Genomic DNA, 17289 nt, shown 5'->3' with positions numbered 1-17289 from the left:
TACTGCATCAATGCGGCGTGGCATGGAGGCGATCAGTCTGTGGCACTGCTGAGGTGTTATGGAAGCCCAGGTTTCTTTGATAGCGGCTTTCAATTTGTCTGCATTGTTAAATGTACATGGATGTGACCCGGAATTTCTGGTTATATGGCGCGCGCCCCCCGCCCAATCTGTGATGTTATTGGGCACAGCACAAGTCAGTCAGCAGGTCCCTGTCAATGATTTATGGTGGGGCCTGCTGATCGGCTTAGGGAATCCAAGCACAGAGCCCTGTGTTTACTAACAATACAAGGCTCTGTGCAGGTACCTTTCCCCTGCAAAGCAGGGGGAAAAATCAGCCACATCTATTAGTAAAAGCAGCACACATCACACTTGTTGGGAACATGGTTATTCCTATTTATTGCCCCTAGATGTTAACCCCTTCCCAACCAGTGTCATTAGTACAGTGATAGTGTATAGTATTAGCACTGATAACTGTATTGGTCTCACTGTTGATGTCAGTGTTAGTCAGTTCCCACTCAGTGTCAGATTGCCTGCCGCACTGATCACGGTCCAACTATCTAACTAAGTCGCTGATTTCCACCATTACAAAAAAATAATAATAATTACAGTATATACTTAATTTATTGACACTATAACTTTCTCATAAACCAATTATTGTACACTTATTCAGATTTTTTTTTTTTTTTTTTTTACGAAAGCAATGGTGCAGAATATACTTTGGCCTAAATTCATAAGGAAATGTGATTGTTTGATTTTTTTTATATTGTTCATTTACGACCCTTTTTCATTTATATAATAAAAAAAAGTGGTGTTAAAATACTACCTAAAGAAAGCTCTATTTGTGTGAAAAATGATATACATTTAATTTGTGTACAGTGTTGCATGACCATGCAATTGCCAGTTAAAATAGCGCAGTGCTGAAAAATGCTCTGGACAGGAAGGGTGTAAGACCTTCTGATGCTTAAGTGGTTCATCTCTTCTCAAGAGAGAATATGTTTAATTCCTCTAATCTTTCCTCATAGCTGAGCTCCTCCATGCCCTTATCAGTTTAGTTGCCCTTCTCTGCACTTTCTTTAGTTCTCCGATTATCCCTTTTGTGATTTGTCCCCAAAACTGATCTTCATATTCCATGAGGTCTTACTAAGGATTTGTACAGAGGCAACATTTTCTTTCTTTCTTTCTTTCTTTCTTTCTTTCTTTCTTTCTTTCTTTCTTTCTTTCTTTCTTTCTTTCTTTCTTTCTTTCTTTCTTTCTTTCTTTCTTTCTTTCTTTCTTTCTATTCACAGAAAATCGTCTAAATATTTGTTTCATTCTCCCCATACTACTAAAAGTAAACTCTGGTTAGTAAGGACAACCAGACTTTTAATCCTTTAACACATAAAGCCTATGATGCTTGTATAAGAATCCTACAGATCTCATTATCTGAATATCAATACATCATGGTTTAGGCTGGTTTTCTGTGCTGAGGAGCAATGGCTGCTAAAAGGTGCTAACGTTTTATATAGGGATGCACCGAAATGAAATTCTTGGCCGAAGCCGAATAATAATAAAATGTTTGGCCAAAGGCCGAATACCGAACGCGGTGTTTCACATTTTTTCCATTTATTTTGCCAATTTTTTGTCCTCTCTCTTGTCCTCTCGTGTCTCTCTCTCTCTTGTCCTCTCATGTCTCTCTCTCTCTTGTCCTCTCTCTCTCTCTTGTCCTCTCATGTCTCTCTCTCTCCCTAAATGTTACTGTAGGGAATGGGATTCAGTGCACACTGCAGCCTTGTACCATAGGGTTAATGTTAGTGACACTGTAGGGATTGGGAAGGATGCTGGGAATGGAAATCAGGAAGCATGCAGGCAGCCTTGTAAATTTTAATTGCAGATACAGGGCACTGGGCAGGTCAGGGTTAATGTGGTAACATCAATTACTCAGTGACAGTCAGTCAGTGTCAGTGTGGACTCGATCAGATTATACAGTGACAGACAGTCTCTCATAGTGGTGGTAGTAGGAGGCTGGAGGTGGACTAGTAGGAGCCTGGAAAGGAGCACAGCCGCATACATACATTACTCACTCATGCACTGCAGCCCGCCCCACACATTCAGTGAGTCTTACTCTCCTCCCTAGTTTTTTCAATGGCACATTCAGGAAGCCAATCACGCCGTGAGTAGCGGCACAGCGGAACCAATCAGGTGTGCAGGCACGCGTGATTGGTTCGCTGTGCAGCTAATCACGGCGTGATTGGCTTCCTGAATGTGCCATTGAAAAAAACTAGGGAGGAGAGTAAGACTCACTGAATGTGTGGGGCGGGCTGCAGTGCACGAGTGAGTAATGTAATGTATGCTCACTGCTGAAGTGTCCCGGCTTCACGGAAGTCTGTGAGTCCTCCTGTCCTCCTCCGAGTCCCTTCCCCCTGTAAATATCGTGACCTCAGCGATATGAATATCGCCTACGGCCACAGAACGATAGTCGATATCATATCGACTATCGTTCAGCCCTATTATTCGGCACAAAATTATTCGGCCTTTTGACTTATTCGGCCGAACACCGAAAGTGCTATTTTTTCTATTTTCGGCCGAATAATGTTCGGCCGCCGAACATTCGGTGCATCCCTAGTTTTATATTCTTCCCCATGTACCAAGAATTAAGGGTTCATTCACACTTTGGCATCCTGGTGTCTTCTGTTTACATGCTTCTTCACAGAAAGTTATTATTCTTAATTATATTGGGTTTGGTAATGTTAAAAGCATAGAATGTGCAAAAGTGTCCTTTAAATGAATGTAATTTCTAAAGCTTCTTGATTTAACTTTTTGTTTTTACAAAACAGGAATTTTGGTGACCGCTCAAACAGCAACACAGATAGAAGTATAAAAGCTGTTCTGTGTCAGGTTCCCATGGTAGTGAACCCTTGTAAAAACTTGGGGGTCCCTGGAATATGGAGTCTAAGCTTCAGCCTACTCCTTCACCAGGGCCCCTGATTGTGGGGATGGACTTGCAGCAGACCGAAGCCAGGTCGGGGCCCCCAGGTTTGCGCAGGTGAAGATGTGGAGACCACTTGCGTGTGCAGAGTATATATTGCAGGAGAAAGAATACAGAAAACAAAAATCAAGGTCAGGGCACATGGCAGGCAGGCAAAAATGGTAGGTGAAGCTGGGGATGGTACACGGGAAGTCAGACACAGTTTACAAGTGATACACGGGCAAGCAGGAGAACAGAAAAACTAGAAAGTTGCTCAGGTAACGCAAGCTGCACTGAGCATGTCTATATATATATATATATATATATATATATATATATATATATATATATACAGAAGCAGACTAGAAGGTAGACCAGGAAGTGATATAAGGGAATAAGATTTAAATCCAGAGTAAAGCAGACAATGCTCACAGGTGAACACAGAAGCTAGTAGAACTACAGGTCCAGCAGAATGACTGCAGCAAGGAGGTAAGCATTTCACAAGCAGGAAACTGCAGGCTAAACTGTGACAATTCTGTAGTAGAGTAGGTGAAGACTCATGTCAGATTTTTATTTTTTGTCTGTGTCCTCTTCAAAATTTTCCCTCACTTCATGTCTGGTGATAACTTTGTCATCAGAAGAGAAGGAAAGGTATGTTTTCTCTAATGGAGCCCTGAATAGCAGTAAAAACCCAACAGGAGGTCTAATCCAAAACTAAAAAACTTTTTGGCTTTAAGTCTAAATAAAATAAAATAAACAACAATATTTTTTTTGTTTGTTTTTGCTTTTCTTTTTAGAATGCAGAAAATTGGAAAGCTGCTTGAAAAAAATGGTATAAAAATACATAACGTACGACCTGCAAAGTGCCATATACATCTCGGACAGCTTTCTGGCAACCATTTTACACTAATTTTGAGAAATGTTAGAAATCACAGCAGTGACACCTTTAACTTGGATCAGAGAATTGAAGATGCAGTGCATAATATTAAGGTAAGAGTGTAACAAAACATAGCTGCCCAGTTTCTGCGTTCTTGGTGAATGTCCTTTCTGGGTCCTAAATGATAGTGCAACTCAGTACAGCGTCTAGATAATGCGTATTTTAGCCTTTCATGGACTTTGACAGGCTGCTGACAGCAGGGATGGGCACTGCACTTGTGTTTCCCTGGCACCTAAAATTGCTGGAAATGACACACATCAGCCAAACAGCCACAGTGCATGAGGCCTATGTGAAAATATGTGAATGTTACAGCAAAAGTATAAACCGTTATACGTAAAATATCGCTATTTGACTCTGTTATTATTCATCAAAAATAAGTTCTAAAATGAATATAAAAATAGTAAATCATTCTGTCTTATTATTAGCCTTCGGCTCCTTGCACATTAGGATTCATGGTGGAAGGGGGAAGAGGCAGCAGTGTAGGACAGTCGGGCTTTTACACATACAGTACACAGAGAGCTGGCTGATAGGAGGGAGAGTACAGAGCTGACTTCATCAGTGTGCTGCATCGGTGGTTCAGTATTCACTCACAGGCTGGGGCGGGTCTTGACAAAACTGCATTGGTCTAACTGAAATAGAGGAAAGCAGGGTCAGTACCTTACTTTGCTGTCAAACAACAATGTCTGGATTAGGAGACTGGCTCAACAGAATTACCCATTTTTTTGGTGGGTAAGATAGTTGATGCTCATTTATTTCAAATGTGAATTTAGTTGTTTGCACTTCCACTTTAAATATGGACAGATGAAAATTCAGGTCATCCAGCTATATTTTTCTTCTTCATCTAAACTTATTATTGCAGGTGAGAGGATTTCTAAACTATTACGGACCTCAAAGATTTGGAAAAGGGCGCAACATGCAATCACAGGAAGTTGGATTAGCTTTGCTAAAAGAAGAAACGGTAAGAATACACATAAACAGTAAGTGAGTGATGCTAATGAACTTAGCATTAAAAGTATAATTTTCTTACTGTTACATAATTGGCCGAAGGTGTGGGCATAACAACAACATCATATCAAATCTTAAACCTTCTGGTTATACTGTACCTACAGCACAAATGGACGCTAGCAACAAAAAAAACTATTAGCCAGCACAGAATAACCCGCAAACAGTCCTGTTTTTTACTAGTGTCCTCAGGAGAGTGAGCATGTTTTATTCAAGCCTGTTGTTTTCTGTTAGTTTTTTCGCTATTAACAGCTTTTGTTATATGTTGTATGCTGTTTATTGTTTAACCGCTTGCCGACTGCTCACAGTATATTTACTGCGGCAGTCGGCCCCTCACAGGCAGAGTGACGTAGGTCTACGTCGCTCGCCTGTGAGGCTCTGGGGAGCGAGCGCGCGCCCGCGGAGGCGCGCTCCCGCGCGGTCATGGACCCCCCCGCGCATGTGACCAGCGGACCCGATGTCCGCCGGTCACTCGGCGATCGGCGGGGGAGAAGGAGAATGTCAGGCAGCTTGTGTAAACAAGCCACCTGTCATTCTCCTCGCTGTAAAAACACTGATCACTCGGATCTAGTATGTAGATCCTTTGATCAGTGTCCTTACAGCTAGAGCCACAGCCAATCACAGTAAGAATCACGCCCCTAGGGACACACACAGCCCCTCCCTCCCAAATAAAGTTAACCCCTTCACTACCAGTGTATTTTTACAGTAACAGTGCATATATATAGCACTGATTACTGTAGAAATGTCACTGGTAACCCCAAAAGTGTCAAAAATGTCAGTCAAGGGTCCGATCTGTCCGCCCCAATGTCGCAGTACCGCAAAAAAAATCGCAGATCGCCGCCATTACACGTTAAAAAAAAAAACACCAAAAATGACAGAAATCTTTCCCTTTGTTAGTAAACGCGATAACTTTTGCGCAAACCAATCAAAATACGCTTTTTGCGATTTTTTTTACCAAACATAGGTAGCATAAAACAAATTGGCCGAAAATTTTAAAAAATTTTGATTTTTACATTTTTTTTTTGGGGAATTTCATATAAAAAAATGTGAAAAATATTGTTATTTTTGCAAAATGTACGATCTTTTTTTGTTTATAGCGCAAAAAGTAAAAATCGCACGGGTGATCAAATACCACCAAAAGAAAGCTCTGTTTGTGGGAAAAAAAGGACGCCAAATTTGTTCAGATACAGCGTCGCACGACCGCGCAATTGTCTGTTAAAGTCACGCAGTGCCGAATCGCAAAATACCCCCTGGTCGTTTAGCAGGAAAATCCTCCGGGGCTTAAGTGGTTAATCCTTGAAGTCTCTAGTCAACCAACAAGTGCAGGTTTTCCCAGTTCATTAGTAACTGGTGTTGTTTGCAACTGCCCTGCCATTCTGGAAGTTCGTCCAGTCATCAACTGCTATTGGAAGATTCATGCTAAATATGAAGATTCCAGAACTCTCGCCAGTCAGCCAAGGAGCACAATTTCCCAGTTGATTATCCATACTGGTGTTCTCTCTGGGAGAGTTCTGCATTCGGCAGTGACTACTGTCCTTGTTCCAGTTCACAGAGGACTGTTGTGATCTAGAAAACCTATGCTGGGTTGAGGTTTCCTTTATTTAAAGAGGAGCTTCAGTCTGTTTGAGAAAATATAGGTCAACAGCTACAAATACTGTGGCTGCTGACTTTTAGTATAAGAACACTAACTGTGTTTGCTACAGTAGCGACTGTAGCTGATTGCTATTTTTTGTGGGGAGTTAAAATTCTCCTTTTTATACTGGGCTTGCTTTTTGCTTCATGAACTGCAAAGGCAACATGAGTCAACTTTATTTTCTGTCATGGGCTCTACCACGGAAACGTTACCATTTTATTTTTCCCCACCCTCTTCCTTCTACCTAACTGCACTGATGATAAAGCTATAAATGGGGAAGGAGTATGCATGTGGACACACAGGAACGTGTGCACATATGGATTTATCTTGCATACACCTGTTGGTTCCTCGTTACCCCAGAAGTATGGCCCTTAGAACAATGGAGGTGGAAAAGATTAAGTGTTATGGCTGCTGGACACTTGGACAGGCTTCAGAGGGAGAAAACCTGTGCAAAGACCATGGTCAAATAAGGTTGTCCCTGGCCTGATGGCTCAGGAATCCAGTTCTGGTATTGGGAAAAGTGCTTCCTTCCCATCCTTTTGAGGATCCTAACAATGGATACCAGTAAATCAGGCTTAGGAGGAGAGCTGAGCACCCGGTAAATGCAGGGAACTTGTTGTCAAAATTTCATCTCACGATCAACATCCTGAATCTTTGGCTATCTCTGCAGGGTTGGACCATCCTGCTAGGTAATTCAATCCAGATTGTCGGACAGTGCCACGGCACTGACTTAAATCCCCCACCATTCACAGGCTGACTACCTCAGCAAAAGGCACCTAAATAGAGGGTAGTGGTCCCTATACCAGGAGGTGTTCCAAGACCTCTGTCAAAGGTGGGGAATGCTGGATGTGGACCTCCAGGTTCAGCAGCTATCTCTGTAACTCTATTTTGTCCCAGGTGGATGTGGTATATTGACCTGGTAAGACTCCTGGCAGATGCTCTGTGGGCTCCCCTAGATCGCAAAGATCATTTGACTTAAGACCGATTAACCATTGTGCTTCAGTCACTGGCTTTAACAGCATGGCTGTTGAAGCCCAGGTTCTAAGAGACAGGGAACATTCTAAATCTGTGATTCCTAATTATGGCCACAGCTAGGAAGTCTACATCCCGCAAGGTCTACTATCAGTATACCATCAATGTTAAATGCATACTTTGTTTGGTGTGGGTCTCGGGGATTTACCCCTAGGAGTTTCTGTGGGATGAATGTTCTCCTTCCTTCAGCTGAGTCTGGACCAATGTTTGGCTGTCTGCACTATCAGGGATCAAGATTTTGCTCTTTATATTCTATTTCAGTGATTGATGGCCTATCACTTTTTATTGAGACCTTTGTTCAGGGGTCTCCCACCCATGTATCTCCCCTGGTCTGTTCCATTGTGACTCCATGGGATCTAAATTTTGTCCCTCTGCACTTCAGAGGAACTAGCTAAGACATATCTCTCTATTCTCACCCACACGGTGGTGTTTCTTGTAGCCTTCACCTCATCAGGGCAAGCGTTTGAACGGAAGGTTTTACATGGCAAAGAACCCTTGCTGACAAACAATATGGCCCCTGGCCCAACCTATAACTGGCCTTCACAGCAAGGAGCACATGGAAGGGCAACGCATGCAAGACAAAACCAGAAAAATTCCCAGCTCAACTCACCAACCAGTCTGCAAAGAACCCTTGCTGGTTTTGCATAAGGACAAAATGACGTTAAAGCCCAGAACTTCCTTCTCTGCATTTCACTTCAGCAAGGGCATTGTTATTCCATTCTTCTGCTCGGCTCCAGTTTACCAAACTGAAATTTCTTTCGGAAGTCTGGATGTGGTCTGGGCAATGAGAATTTCTCTCTCAGCTATTGCTTCTTTCTGGAAAACTGATTCCTCTTTTGTCTTCCTAGAAGGACCTTGTAAGGGTGCTTCAGCTTCTTGTTTCTCCATCTTTAGGTGGCTCAGGCAGACCATCATCTATGCTTATGCTCTAAAGGATAGTGTTTCCTGTCTAGATCTGTGAGTGATTCTTGGAGTAGTCGCATTAAGTAAATATTTCCAGATTTGCAAGCCTACAAGGCTGGTCTTCTGTTGTGTTTTTTTTCCCCTTTTTTCTTGGGTTTGTTAGTCTTTGTGCTATGTTACCCTCACCACAGTTGCATTGTTTTTTTTTTTAACAACTGGAAGGATTAGGATTGGCCATAGACAGAGCGATTGGTTGCAGGAAAGAAAATTACTCAATTCCACCATCAACCCAGCCATTGTTGGTGTGGAAATATCTCCTGAGGAGCCATTGTGTTCTCCCCGTGCGGTGTAGTGGAAGCCATCCCCGTCTGGAGAACACAGTGATTATTGCTAGAAGCTATACCAGCCACTAGCAATAATCGCATTTAAAATCTGACAGGCTGGTTCTACCCAAGTAGTTTGATCAATCCACTTGGATACAGTAAGCCTGCCCATACATAGTTCACTAGGAATTGGCTGACATTCAAACTGTCTATGCCTGTCTTAAGACTTCATGTGTCCCTCAGTGGACAAGAAAAAAAAGAGAATGTTTGTACTTACTAGCACTAAAATAGCCCAGATACGTTTTTACAGTTAACAATATGCATAAGAATACCAATTGTTACAGGCTAGAATTCAGTGTCAAAAAATAAAAACTATTTTGTATTCTTCAGGCGCTGGCAGTAAAGTTATTCTTCACACCAGAGGACTGTGATGATCCAGTAAACAAAGCAAAAAGATACTTTTTTGAGTCAGGCAAGTGTAAAATTGCAATTCACTGTGTTTAAATTGCTAGATATAAAAATGATCAAAATACATACTCTTCGCAGTGAATGTCAACCATTAATAATCTGTCATTTAACTTGCTTTTTATGAAAATGTTTCTGATTGTGTGCAACTTCAGAGTTTACTGAAAAGTTGTTGTACTTGCAGCCTAAAGGAAGCATCGGTAATTTTTAAATGTTAGCTTTAACTTACAATAGATTGCTATTACTAGTTTAAGTAAATATCTAGAACACCTGAATGAATGCATTTATGGATTTGCTTCTGCTTAAGTCCATGTTCACATTGGTCCGGTTTGACAAGTAGTTTGTACTACTTTGGGAGCGATTTTCATAGACCTCTGTGCAGGAACCCGCTCAGATGTCTGAAATCGCCACCAAAGTCGGAATGAAATGCCGGCTTAAAATCATGCAAATTTAGCTGAACTCGCACAATTTCAAAGCGGCTTCAGTGTGGACCTAGGCTAATTTTGACTTCCGTGCCTGCCACACCTGCTACTTATTATGATCATTAAATACCAATACCAGTGATCCTACTGTGTACTTGACTGTTTTGCAAAACATCAAAATAGTACCTTGTCCTACTAAAATCTTTTGCTCTGTGTTCCGCAAAACTGACAAAAGCAACCTGGTGTTGGTGGGGCTTTTGTGGCTTTGTAAATAGCTGTTTGCAGCTGGCCTTAGGTACCTTTTTTATATGGATGCCTTAAAGGGAAACTGTCACAATTCTCATCCTTTGAATGTTACAAACAGGAGGAACCAACCATGTATGTAATGCCCCCAGAAATGGTGTTTCCTGCTTGTGTGATTGGCTCAAAGATTGTTTAAACCCTTGCAATCTTTATAGCTTATATAGAGGGGATAGTGTTTCTCTCATCAAAACTGAAATCTGTCTTAAAGAAATCTCTGGGGTCCAATGTATAATGAGTCTTGAACTAAAGTTCTGGAAAGGCCTAAAACTCCACCACTTCCTTTCCACTAAACTCTCTCCGCATGACACAAAGTTCACTTTTTGAAAAACTCTGCATGGATGTAGAACCCCTGCGACACACTCTTTATAAATTTACACCCTCTTGTTCAATTCACCACCAGAATTTACCCCTCCCTGTATCTGGATGTGGGAATCAGATCTAGGATATTCCTTCACCCAGCCCCAAAGGGATAAAATGATCTACTTCATATGTAAGTGTTCTAATGCCAGCAAAACCCAAGAAACATGCTTTAAGCTTCTATTAAGTTGATGTAGGGCTCCCACTTACCTAAATAAAGTCTTCCCACACACTTCCCCTTTATGCTGGAGTTGCAACAAGATGTACAACTCCACATTTTTTTGGAGTGCTCCCTGATGTGACTTTTTTTGGTCAGAGGTTATATCTATCATCCTTGATCTTACAGGAATATACCTGGGGGATAATCCAGCTGCATTCCTGCTCCACTGCAACTCATACATATCATCAATGCAACCAGGAACTGTGATCCATTATAATGGAAACGGCCGACTACCTCACCAATATGCTTTGATGTTTAAAATTTCTATTATTTTTAAGGCTGAGATTAATAAACCGTGACACCTGCACTTAGATTTACAAAAATATAGAAAATAAAGCAGATGGCATAGTATCTTGATTCCAAATCAAAAAGAATTCCCATGAATAAGTGCAGTGCTAAACATATAATAAATGTAAAACCACCTGTGTAACATATAAAATAAAAAAAACTTCACACAAATTAGTGAAAGATCAGTCCTCTGTATATAAAGATTATATAAATGGGTCTATCAAAAAGTCCCAATAAAAATTATAGGAAATAATGAAAGCAATCAACTCTAAAGTGTGAGAGAGTTTCCAAAGTAATCCTCTGTGTAGAAATATTCTTGCAAAAGGCACCAAGGGGAAGTATCAAGGCTGCTTACCAGATGGAGTTGACCCTCAAAAGCTGAGCATTCAAACAGCGCTTTTCAAACAACCATCACTGGAGCCTTCTGTAATAGATATCCAGCATAATGCCTGAGGCACTCTGCCATTAACCTTTCCAGCAATGTATCTTCTCCATTATTTCGGATAAATGCTCCAGTTATAGAAAGTATACAGACAGCCTCATAGTGTAGTTATGCAGGTTCAAATTTTTCAAAAGTAAAGTAATGAACTTGCATATTTAAAAAAAAAAAAAAATCATATGCATATCAAAGAAATCGCAAACTGGATCGGACAAACCACTCTGCATGATGACGTCACATAATAACAGAGGACTTTGTCTTGTCTCTTCAATGCTGCAAAGAACTCTGCCAAAAAAATGTTGGTTAGTTTTGGTTTTTCTGGCATGAGTTTTTGACAAATACCTTCAGAATTCATAAGCTCTACTGCACTTCATGTATAGTCCTAGAAACACACCTTGTAGTTCCATGGTTGAGAATTTACTATTAGGTGGGTTTATACCCATGACACAGCTCTTGCTGGAATTCTTACTCTATGACTCAGGTGAGGCATTTGCTTCCCCCCAGGTTCTTCATGTTCTATTATGTATGGACGAAAAATGTTTTTATTTTCTTATAGTGATGCCACTGTCTTTGTATAACTGGAATTGCTAAAAAAAGAAAAAAAAAATCTGGAGTTTACAATTTCAAACTGAAATCTAGGCTCCTTTTAAAGTGACACTCTCACAGAAGAAAATTGTGGGCTACCAATACAGGAATCCTTATGCTAGATGTCTGACTGTGACTGACTTTTGTACTTTTAAGTTAAAGATCCGGAACCAGCATGCTGTAATTGTGTCAAAACTTCTTATCTCAATACTTTCTCCAAGTCGGCGGAACTCAGACAGCATTGAAGTCTTGGCATCAGAATGGCAGCCAGTAAATTTACATTTTCAAAATTGCAGCCTCCATTAATCTGTCATGACAGATTTCTATGTAGCAGGATTCCCAGCCGTTTTGCTGGATATGGGTCCGCCAGGGTTACCGCTAGCAACAGCAGCACAGTTAGGCATATTCTCCAAGTGTGAGCACTGAAGCAAGAATCAGTCCAGTATCTTTGGGTTTTTAGGTTTATTGAGAACTTGGATGGGAGAAGGGATGAGTGGGATACTCTTCTGGCTCAGCTATGCACAATATTAGGGGGACAACTGAAAAAATGCCTGCTGCCGCTGGCTGAATTCCGGTCAACGCCAGTTGGCGCTAATGAGCGCTGACTTGCGGTCTCTTAGCACTGAACTGACTCCTGTTACTTTCTTGTGGCACATAGTCCTTGTGGAAGCTCCCTTAACACTTTTCTGTGAGGTAGCTACTTGTACATCTGCTGCAACGCTTAACACTTCAGGGCCCGCACTGGCGCCCTCTTTACACACACACACTTCTCTTCAGGGCTTAGACTCAGGCACCCCCTTTCTAAGCTTCCTCCTGGTTAGCCGGCTCCTGGATCCCTCTGACCTTCTGATGTGGTCCCCTATCCTAGGCAGACCCCTGGGCAGTTTACCGTACTCACGACACTGCTTTCCTGGAAACGTCTGCCCCAGCAGCTCCACTTGGTCCACAGCACACTGGATCCCTCTCTGCAGCTCAGCTCAACCTTCTGTCCTCTAGGCCGACCGCTGACAGGAGGAGAGATAGCCGTCACCCTCCTCCTGGGACTCTGCTTCCCGCCAAAGACACCCTGTCATGTGCTCACCTCAGACTTATTTTTACCCCCTCCCAGGATGCACTGCAGCAGAATTCTGCCCTCTGGGGTGGATACAAGCCCTGGTGTGCTATTGGCCAGGTTTCCTCCACTGTCCAATGAGAGCCCTCATTGGACACGGTGGGGAGACTCCCCAAGCTTAACAGTCACACCTGAGAACACATGACAGCCTAGCTGAACAAGCAATCCCCCCTGATAAGCAGACAGGGCCTCCCTTATGGTTTTCCTAGCACCTACCTAGGAGGGTGCTACACCTACTAGAGTAAATCTGTGGCCGGACTGTGAACATGAACCTAAATATATATTTTAACAAATATGAAAATACTTTTAAGGCAGTGTTTAGTCCTCAATAATATGCCTTTCAGGCCTGAACATGAATAACATGATACTTAACAAACAAGCACTCCCTGTTTCCAAATCATGCACAAACTGAGCACTTATTCAGCTGGAAATTCTGCAGCCAGAGCAACTCCTATTCAACTTCCCCGTCCCTTCTGTGATGCTGCTGCTTTTTCATCTTAGTTGGTTTATAAAGTGTGATCCTTCTAACAGGCTGTGGATTGTAATTGGTACCTGTCTTGCAGTTTCCTAATTTTCTCTAGCTAAATGTTAACACAATGTCCCAACCTACAAGTGCACTGTGAGTGCTGCAGGGAGATCACTATACCGAGAAAAGATGTGATTGAAAAATGTGTAGAAGTTATCCAAAGTATGGTTTAGTTATGTCCTCAAATTTGCAGGTTGCATGATGCAGTACAGCGGCTCTACAGATGCTTCTGGTTTCTGCTACATGCTATGAAGAAGGCTGCAAATGCCCAAATGCGTTAGCATCTATTGTATCATGCTTTTATACATGTAGCTAAAAAATTATTTTCTTCACAAGAGCACTCAGTTTCCAGCTTTCGTCCTATTGATAGCTGCTGGTTTCTGGGCTACTTTTTCCAGCAGCCCTTGCAGTAAACTAATCACATTTGTATGTATGGATAGGGGTTTTACTGGGCAGACATTCAGGATACAAAATGAAGCCAATGGGGAATCATGGTGCAGATGAAAATAGCCATCACCAGATGGGAAAAAAGGTGATTCTGTTACTATGACATATGCAAACACCCTCAACCCTTTAGTGCTACAAATAAATATATTCAATCAATATTTCATATTAATTAAACATCCATAAAAGTGCTCAAAATCCTATAATGTCCAAAATAAATATACTGCTCAAATAAATTAAAGGAACACTTTGAAAACACATCAGATCTCAATGGGGGAAAATATCATACAGGATATCTATACTGATATGGACTGGGTAATGTGTTAGGAAGGAAAGGATGCCACATTGTTTGCTGGAAATGAAAATCAATAAACCTACAGAGGGCTGAATTCAAAGACACCCCGAAAATCAAACTGAAAAAATGATGCAGCAGGCTATTCTATTTTTGTGAAATTTCATTGTAGCAACTCAAAACCGTACTCAGTAGTTTGTATGGCCCCCACGTCCTTGTATGCATGACAACGTCGGGGTATGCTCCTAATGAGACGGCGGATGGTGTGCTAGGGCATTTCCTCCCAGATCTGGACCAGGGCATCACTGAGCTCCTGAACAGGCTGAGGTACAACCTGGTGGCGTCTGATGGACCGAAACATAATGTTTCAAAGGTGCTCTATTGGATATAGATCAGGCAACCAAGGGGCCATTCAGTGGTATCAATTCCTTCATGGTTCACTGGTTGCATACTCTTACCACATTTAAACTGAAAAAATAGGTCGGAAAACATGGACTTTATCGGCACAGATGTATAAAAAATAAACATTTAGTGTTGTAAAGTTTAAAAACAGAAGCATAGCCTATTTGGTGCAAATATGACGGCTAGTCTGTAGATAGCAAAAAGAAGGGAAGAAACAAAAAGAAAACAAATAATAATTAAACAAACGCATAAAAGCATGTACAAATTAAGTAGTTATCTGTGATGTTGTCCACATCGGGACGGTCCATCATAGGGGACAGGCTGGTACCACTATACTTTAGGGGATCTGTAGATGCGGTCATCACAGGTACAAGTGATTTTTTGAGTGTGAGCTCAGTACAACTCAACATGTTTCGCATTTATGCTTCATCTGGAGCTTAAGTTCATCACTCTGTACTTTGCTTGTAAAAAAAAAAGAGGAATAAACAGGGGGTGAAACCAAAGGAGCCGGGAAGCGCATGGGATGATTGAGAATCGTAGTATACTGATTCCTGTCAACAATATGGTGATTCATTCAGATCAAGAATCATATAAACCCTCCAGTATATCACATACCGGTCAGTACCATTGATCAGAATACCGTAAAGACAACCCAATCAGAAAAGGAAAAAGGCAGATGAACCTTGGACGAATAGTAAGATACTTGTATTTTCCTCAGTGGTAAAGAGTATAGAGGCCTATCACCAACTCCTGTTAGTCACAGTCACCTCCGTGGATGGGGAACCACCACCATGGTCATGCTGAACGATGTTACAGGCAACATAACATTCTCCATGGCTTCTCCAGACCCTTTCACATCTGTCACATGTGTTTAGGGTGAACCTGCTCTCATCTGTGAAAAGCACAGGGCGCTAATGATGGACCTGCCAATTCTGGTGTTCAATGGCAAATGCCAATCGAGCTCCACGGTGCCAGGCAGTGAGCACAGGGCCCACTAGAGGATTTTGGGCCTTCAGGCCACCCTCATGAAGTCTGTTTCTGATTGTTTGGTCAGAGACATTCACACCAATGGCCTGCTGGAGGTAATTTTGTATGGCTCTGGCAGTGCTCATCCTGTTCCTCCTTGCACAAAGGAGGAAATACCGGTCCTGCTGATGGTTTAAGGGCCTTCTATGGCCCTTTGGCCCTTTCCAGCTCTCTTAGAAAAACTGCCTGTCTCCTGGAATCTCCTCCATGCTCTTGAGACTGTGCTGGGAGACACAACAAACCTTCTAACAATGCATGTATTAATGTGCCATCCTGGAGGAGTTGGACTGCCTGTGCAACCTCTATAGGGTCCTGTTATTGCCTCATGTGACACTGACCCCAGCCAAATGCAAAACTAGTGAAAAATAGTCAGAAAAGATGAGTAGGAAAACAAATGTTACTGTCCTCCACCTGTAAAACTTTTCCGGTTTTGGAGGTTGTCTCATTGTTGCCCATCTAGTGCACCTGCTGTGCGCCTGCTGTTGACTTCATTAACACCGAAGCAGCTGAAACTGATTAACAACCCCCTCTGCTACTTAACTGACCAGATCAATATCCCAGGAGTTTAACTGACTTGATGCTGTACTGATTATAAAATCGTTCCTTTAATTTATTTTTTAAACAGTATGTATATATATATTTCAATTGCTCCAGTAAGGTCCCATCACATACAGTCGTTGGAGTTCACTTCCGGGTTTGGCTTTGTTCACAATTGTATACCAGCTTTCATGTGTGTTTTTATTGTGTGTGTTTTAATTAATAAAATGGGGTTGCGCTATGGAGGGTTTTTCCTTGTCTGTTCCTCTGCATGTTGAGAGTTACAGTATATCCTGTGAGGAGCAAGATTAAATATTAACCACTTGCCAACCGCCCGCCGTCCCCACTAGGCAGCGGGGAAGCCGATCCACGGGACCAGCGACCGCAATTGCCAACGGGCACCCGCGATCGCTCCCCCGCTGAGAGAGAACGGTTAGCTATTGTAAACACAGCTGACCGTTGTTCTCTCTGAAATGATCATAGAGCCCATGTGATCCTTCTATATAGGATCACAGGTCTGTATGATCATTTCACAAGTCCTTCCCCCAACAGTTAGAAAACATTCCCCTAGGCACACAATTAACCCTTTGATCACCCCTAGGTTAACCCCTTCCCTGCTAATGTCATTCTAACAGTAACAGTGCTTTTTTTTAGCACTGGTCCACCGAAAGTGTCAAAAGCGTCAGTGGTCCAATCTGTCCGCCACAATGTCGCAGTCCCACTAACAATCGCAGATTGCTGCCATTACAGGTAGAAATTACATAAATCTTTCCCCTAGTTTGTAGACGCGATAAATTTGCGCAAACCAATCGAAATACGCTTATTGCAATATTTTTTTTTTTTTTACCAAAAATATGTAGTAGAATACAAATTGGCCTAAAAGGTTAAAACATTTTGATTTTTACATTTTTTTTGTTTTATAGCAGAATGTGAAATTTTTTTTTTTTTTTACAGAATTGTCGCTAATTTTTTTTGTTTACAGCGCAAACAATAAAAATTGCAGAGGTGATCAAATACCACCAAAAGAAAGCTCTATTTGTGGGGGAAAAAAGGACATCAATTTTATTTCGTTACAGTGTCGCGCAATCGCCCAATTTT

General features: G+C 41.8%; 1 protein-coding gene across 1 annotated transcript in view; it reads left to right on the top strand.

Annotated features, from left to right (window-relative positions):
• PUS7L (pseudouridine synthase 7 like) overlaps positions 1-17289 on the top strand; it is a gene marked incomplete at its 5' end in the record, with an annotated part of 34069 nt that overhangs the window by 12050 nt on the left and 4730 nt on the right. Inside the window, 3 exons of the mRNA XM_082253541.1 lie at positions 3742-3934; positions 4741-4839; positions 9165-9252. Of these exons, the coding sequence (XP_082109667.1) occupies positions 3742-3934; positions 4741-4839; positions 9165-9252 (380 nt within the window). The remainder of the gene's footprint in view (positions 1-3741; positions 3935-4740; positions 4840-9164; positions 9253-17289) is intronic.

Source organism: Pelophylax lessonae (genome assembly GCF_965119305.1).
Source record: "Pelophylax lessonae genome assembly, chromosome: 4".
Taxonomy (NCBI): Eukaryota; Metazoa; Chordata; class Amphibia; order Anura; family Ranidae; genus Pelophylax; species Pelophylax lessonae.
The sequence above is the reverse complement of the archived record's forward strand: the minus strand, read 5'-3'. Positions and strand labels throughout refer to the sequence as shown.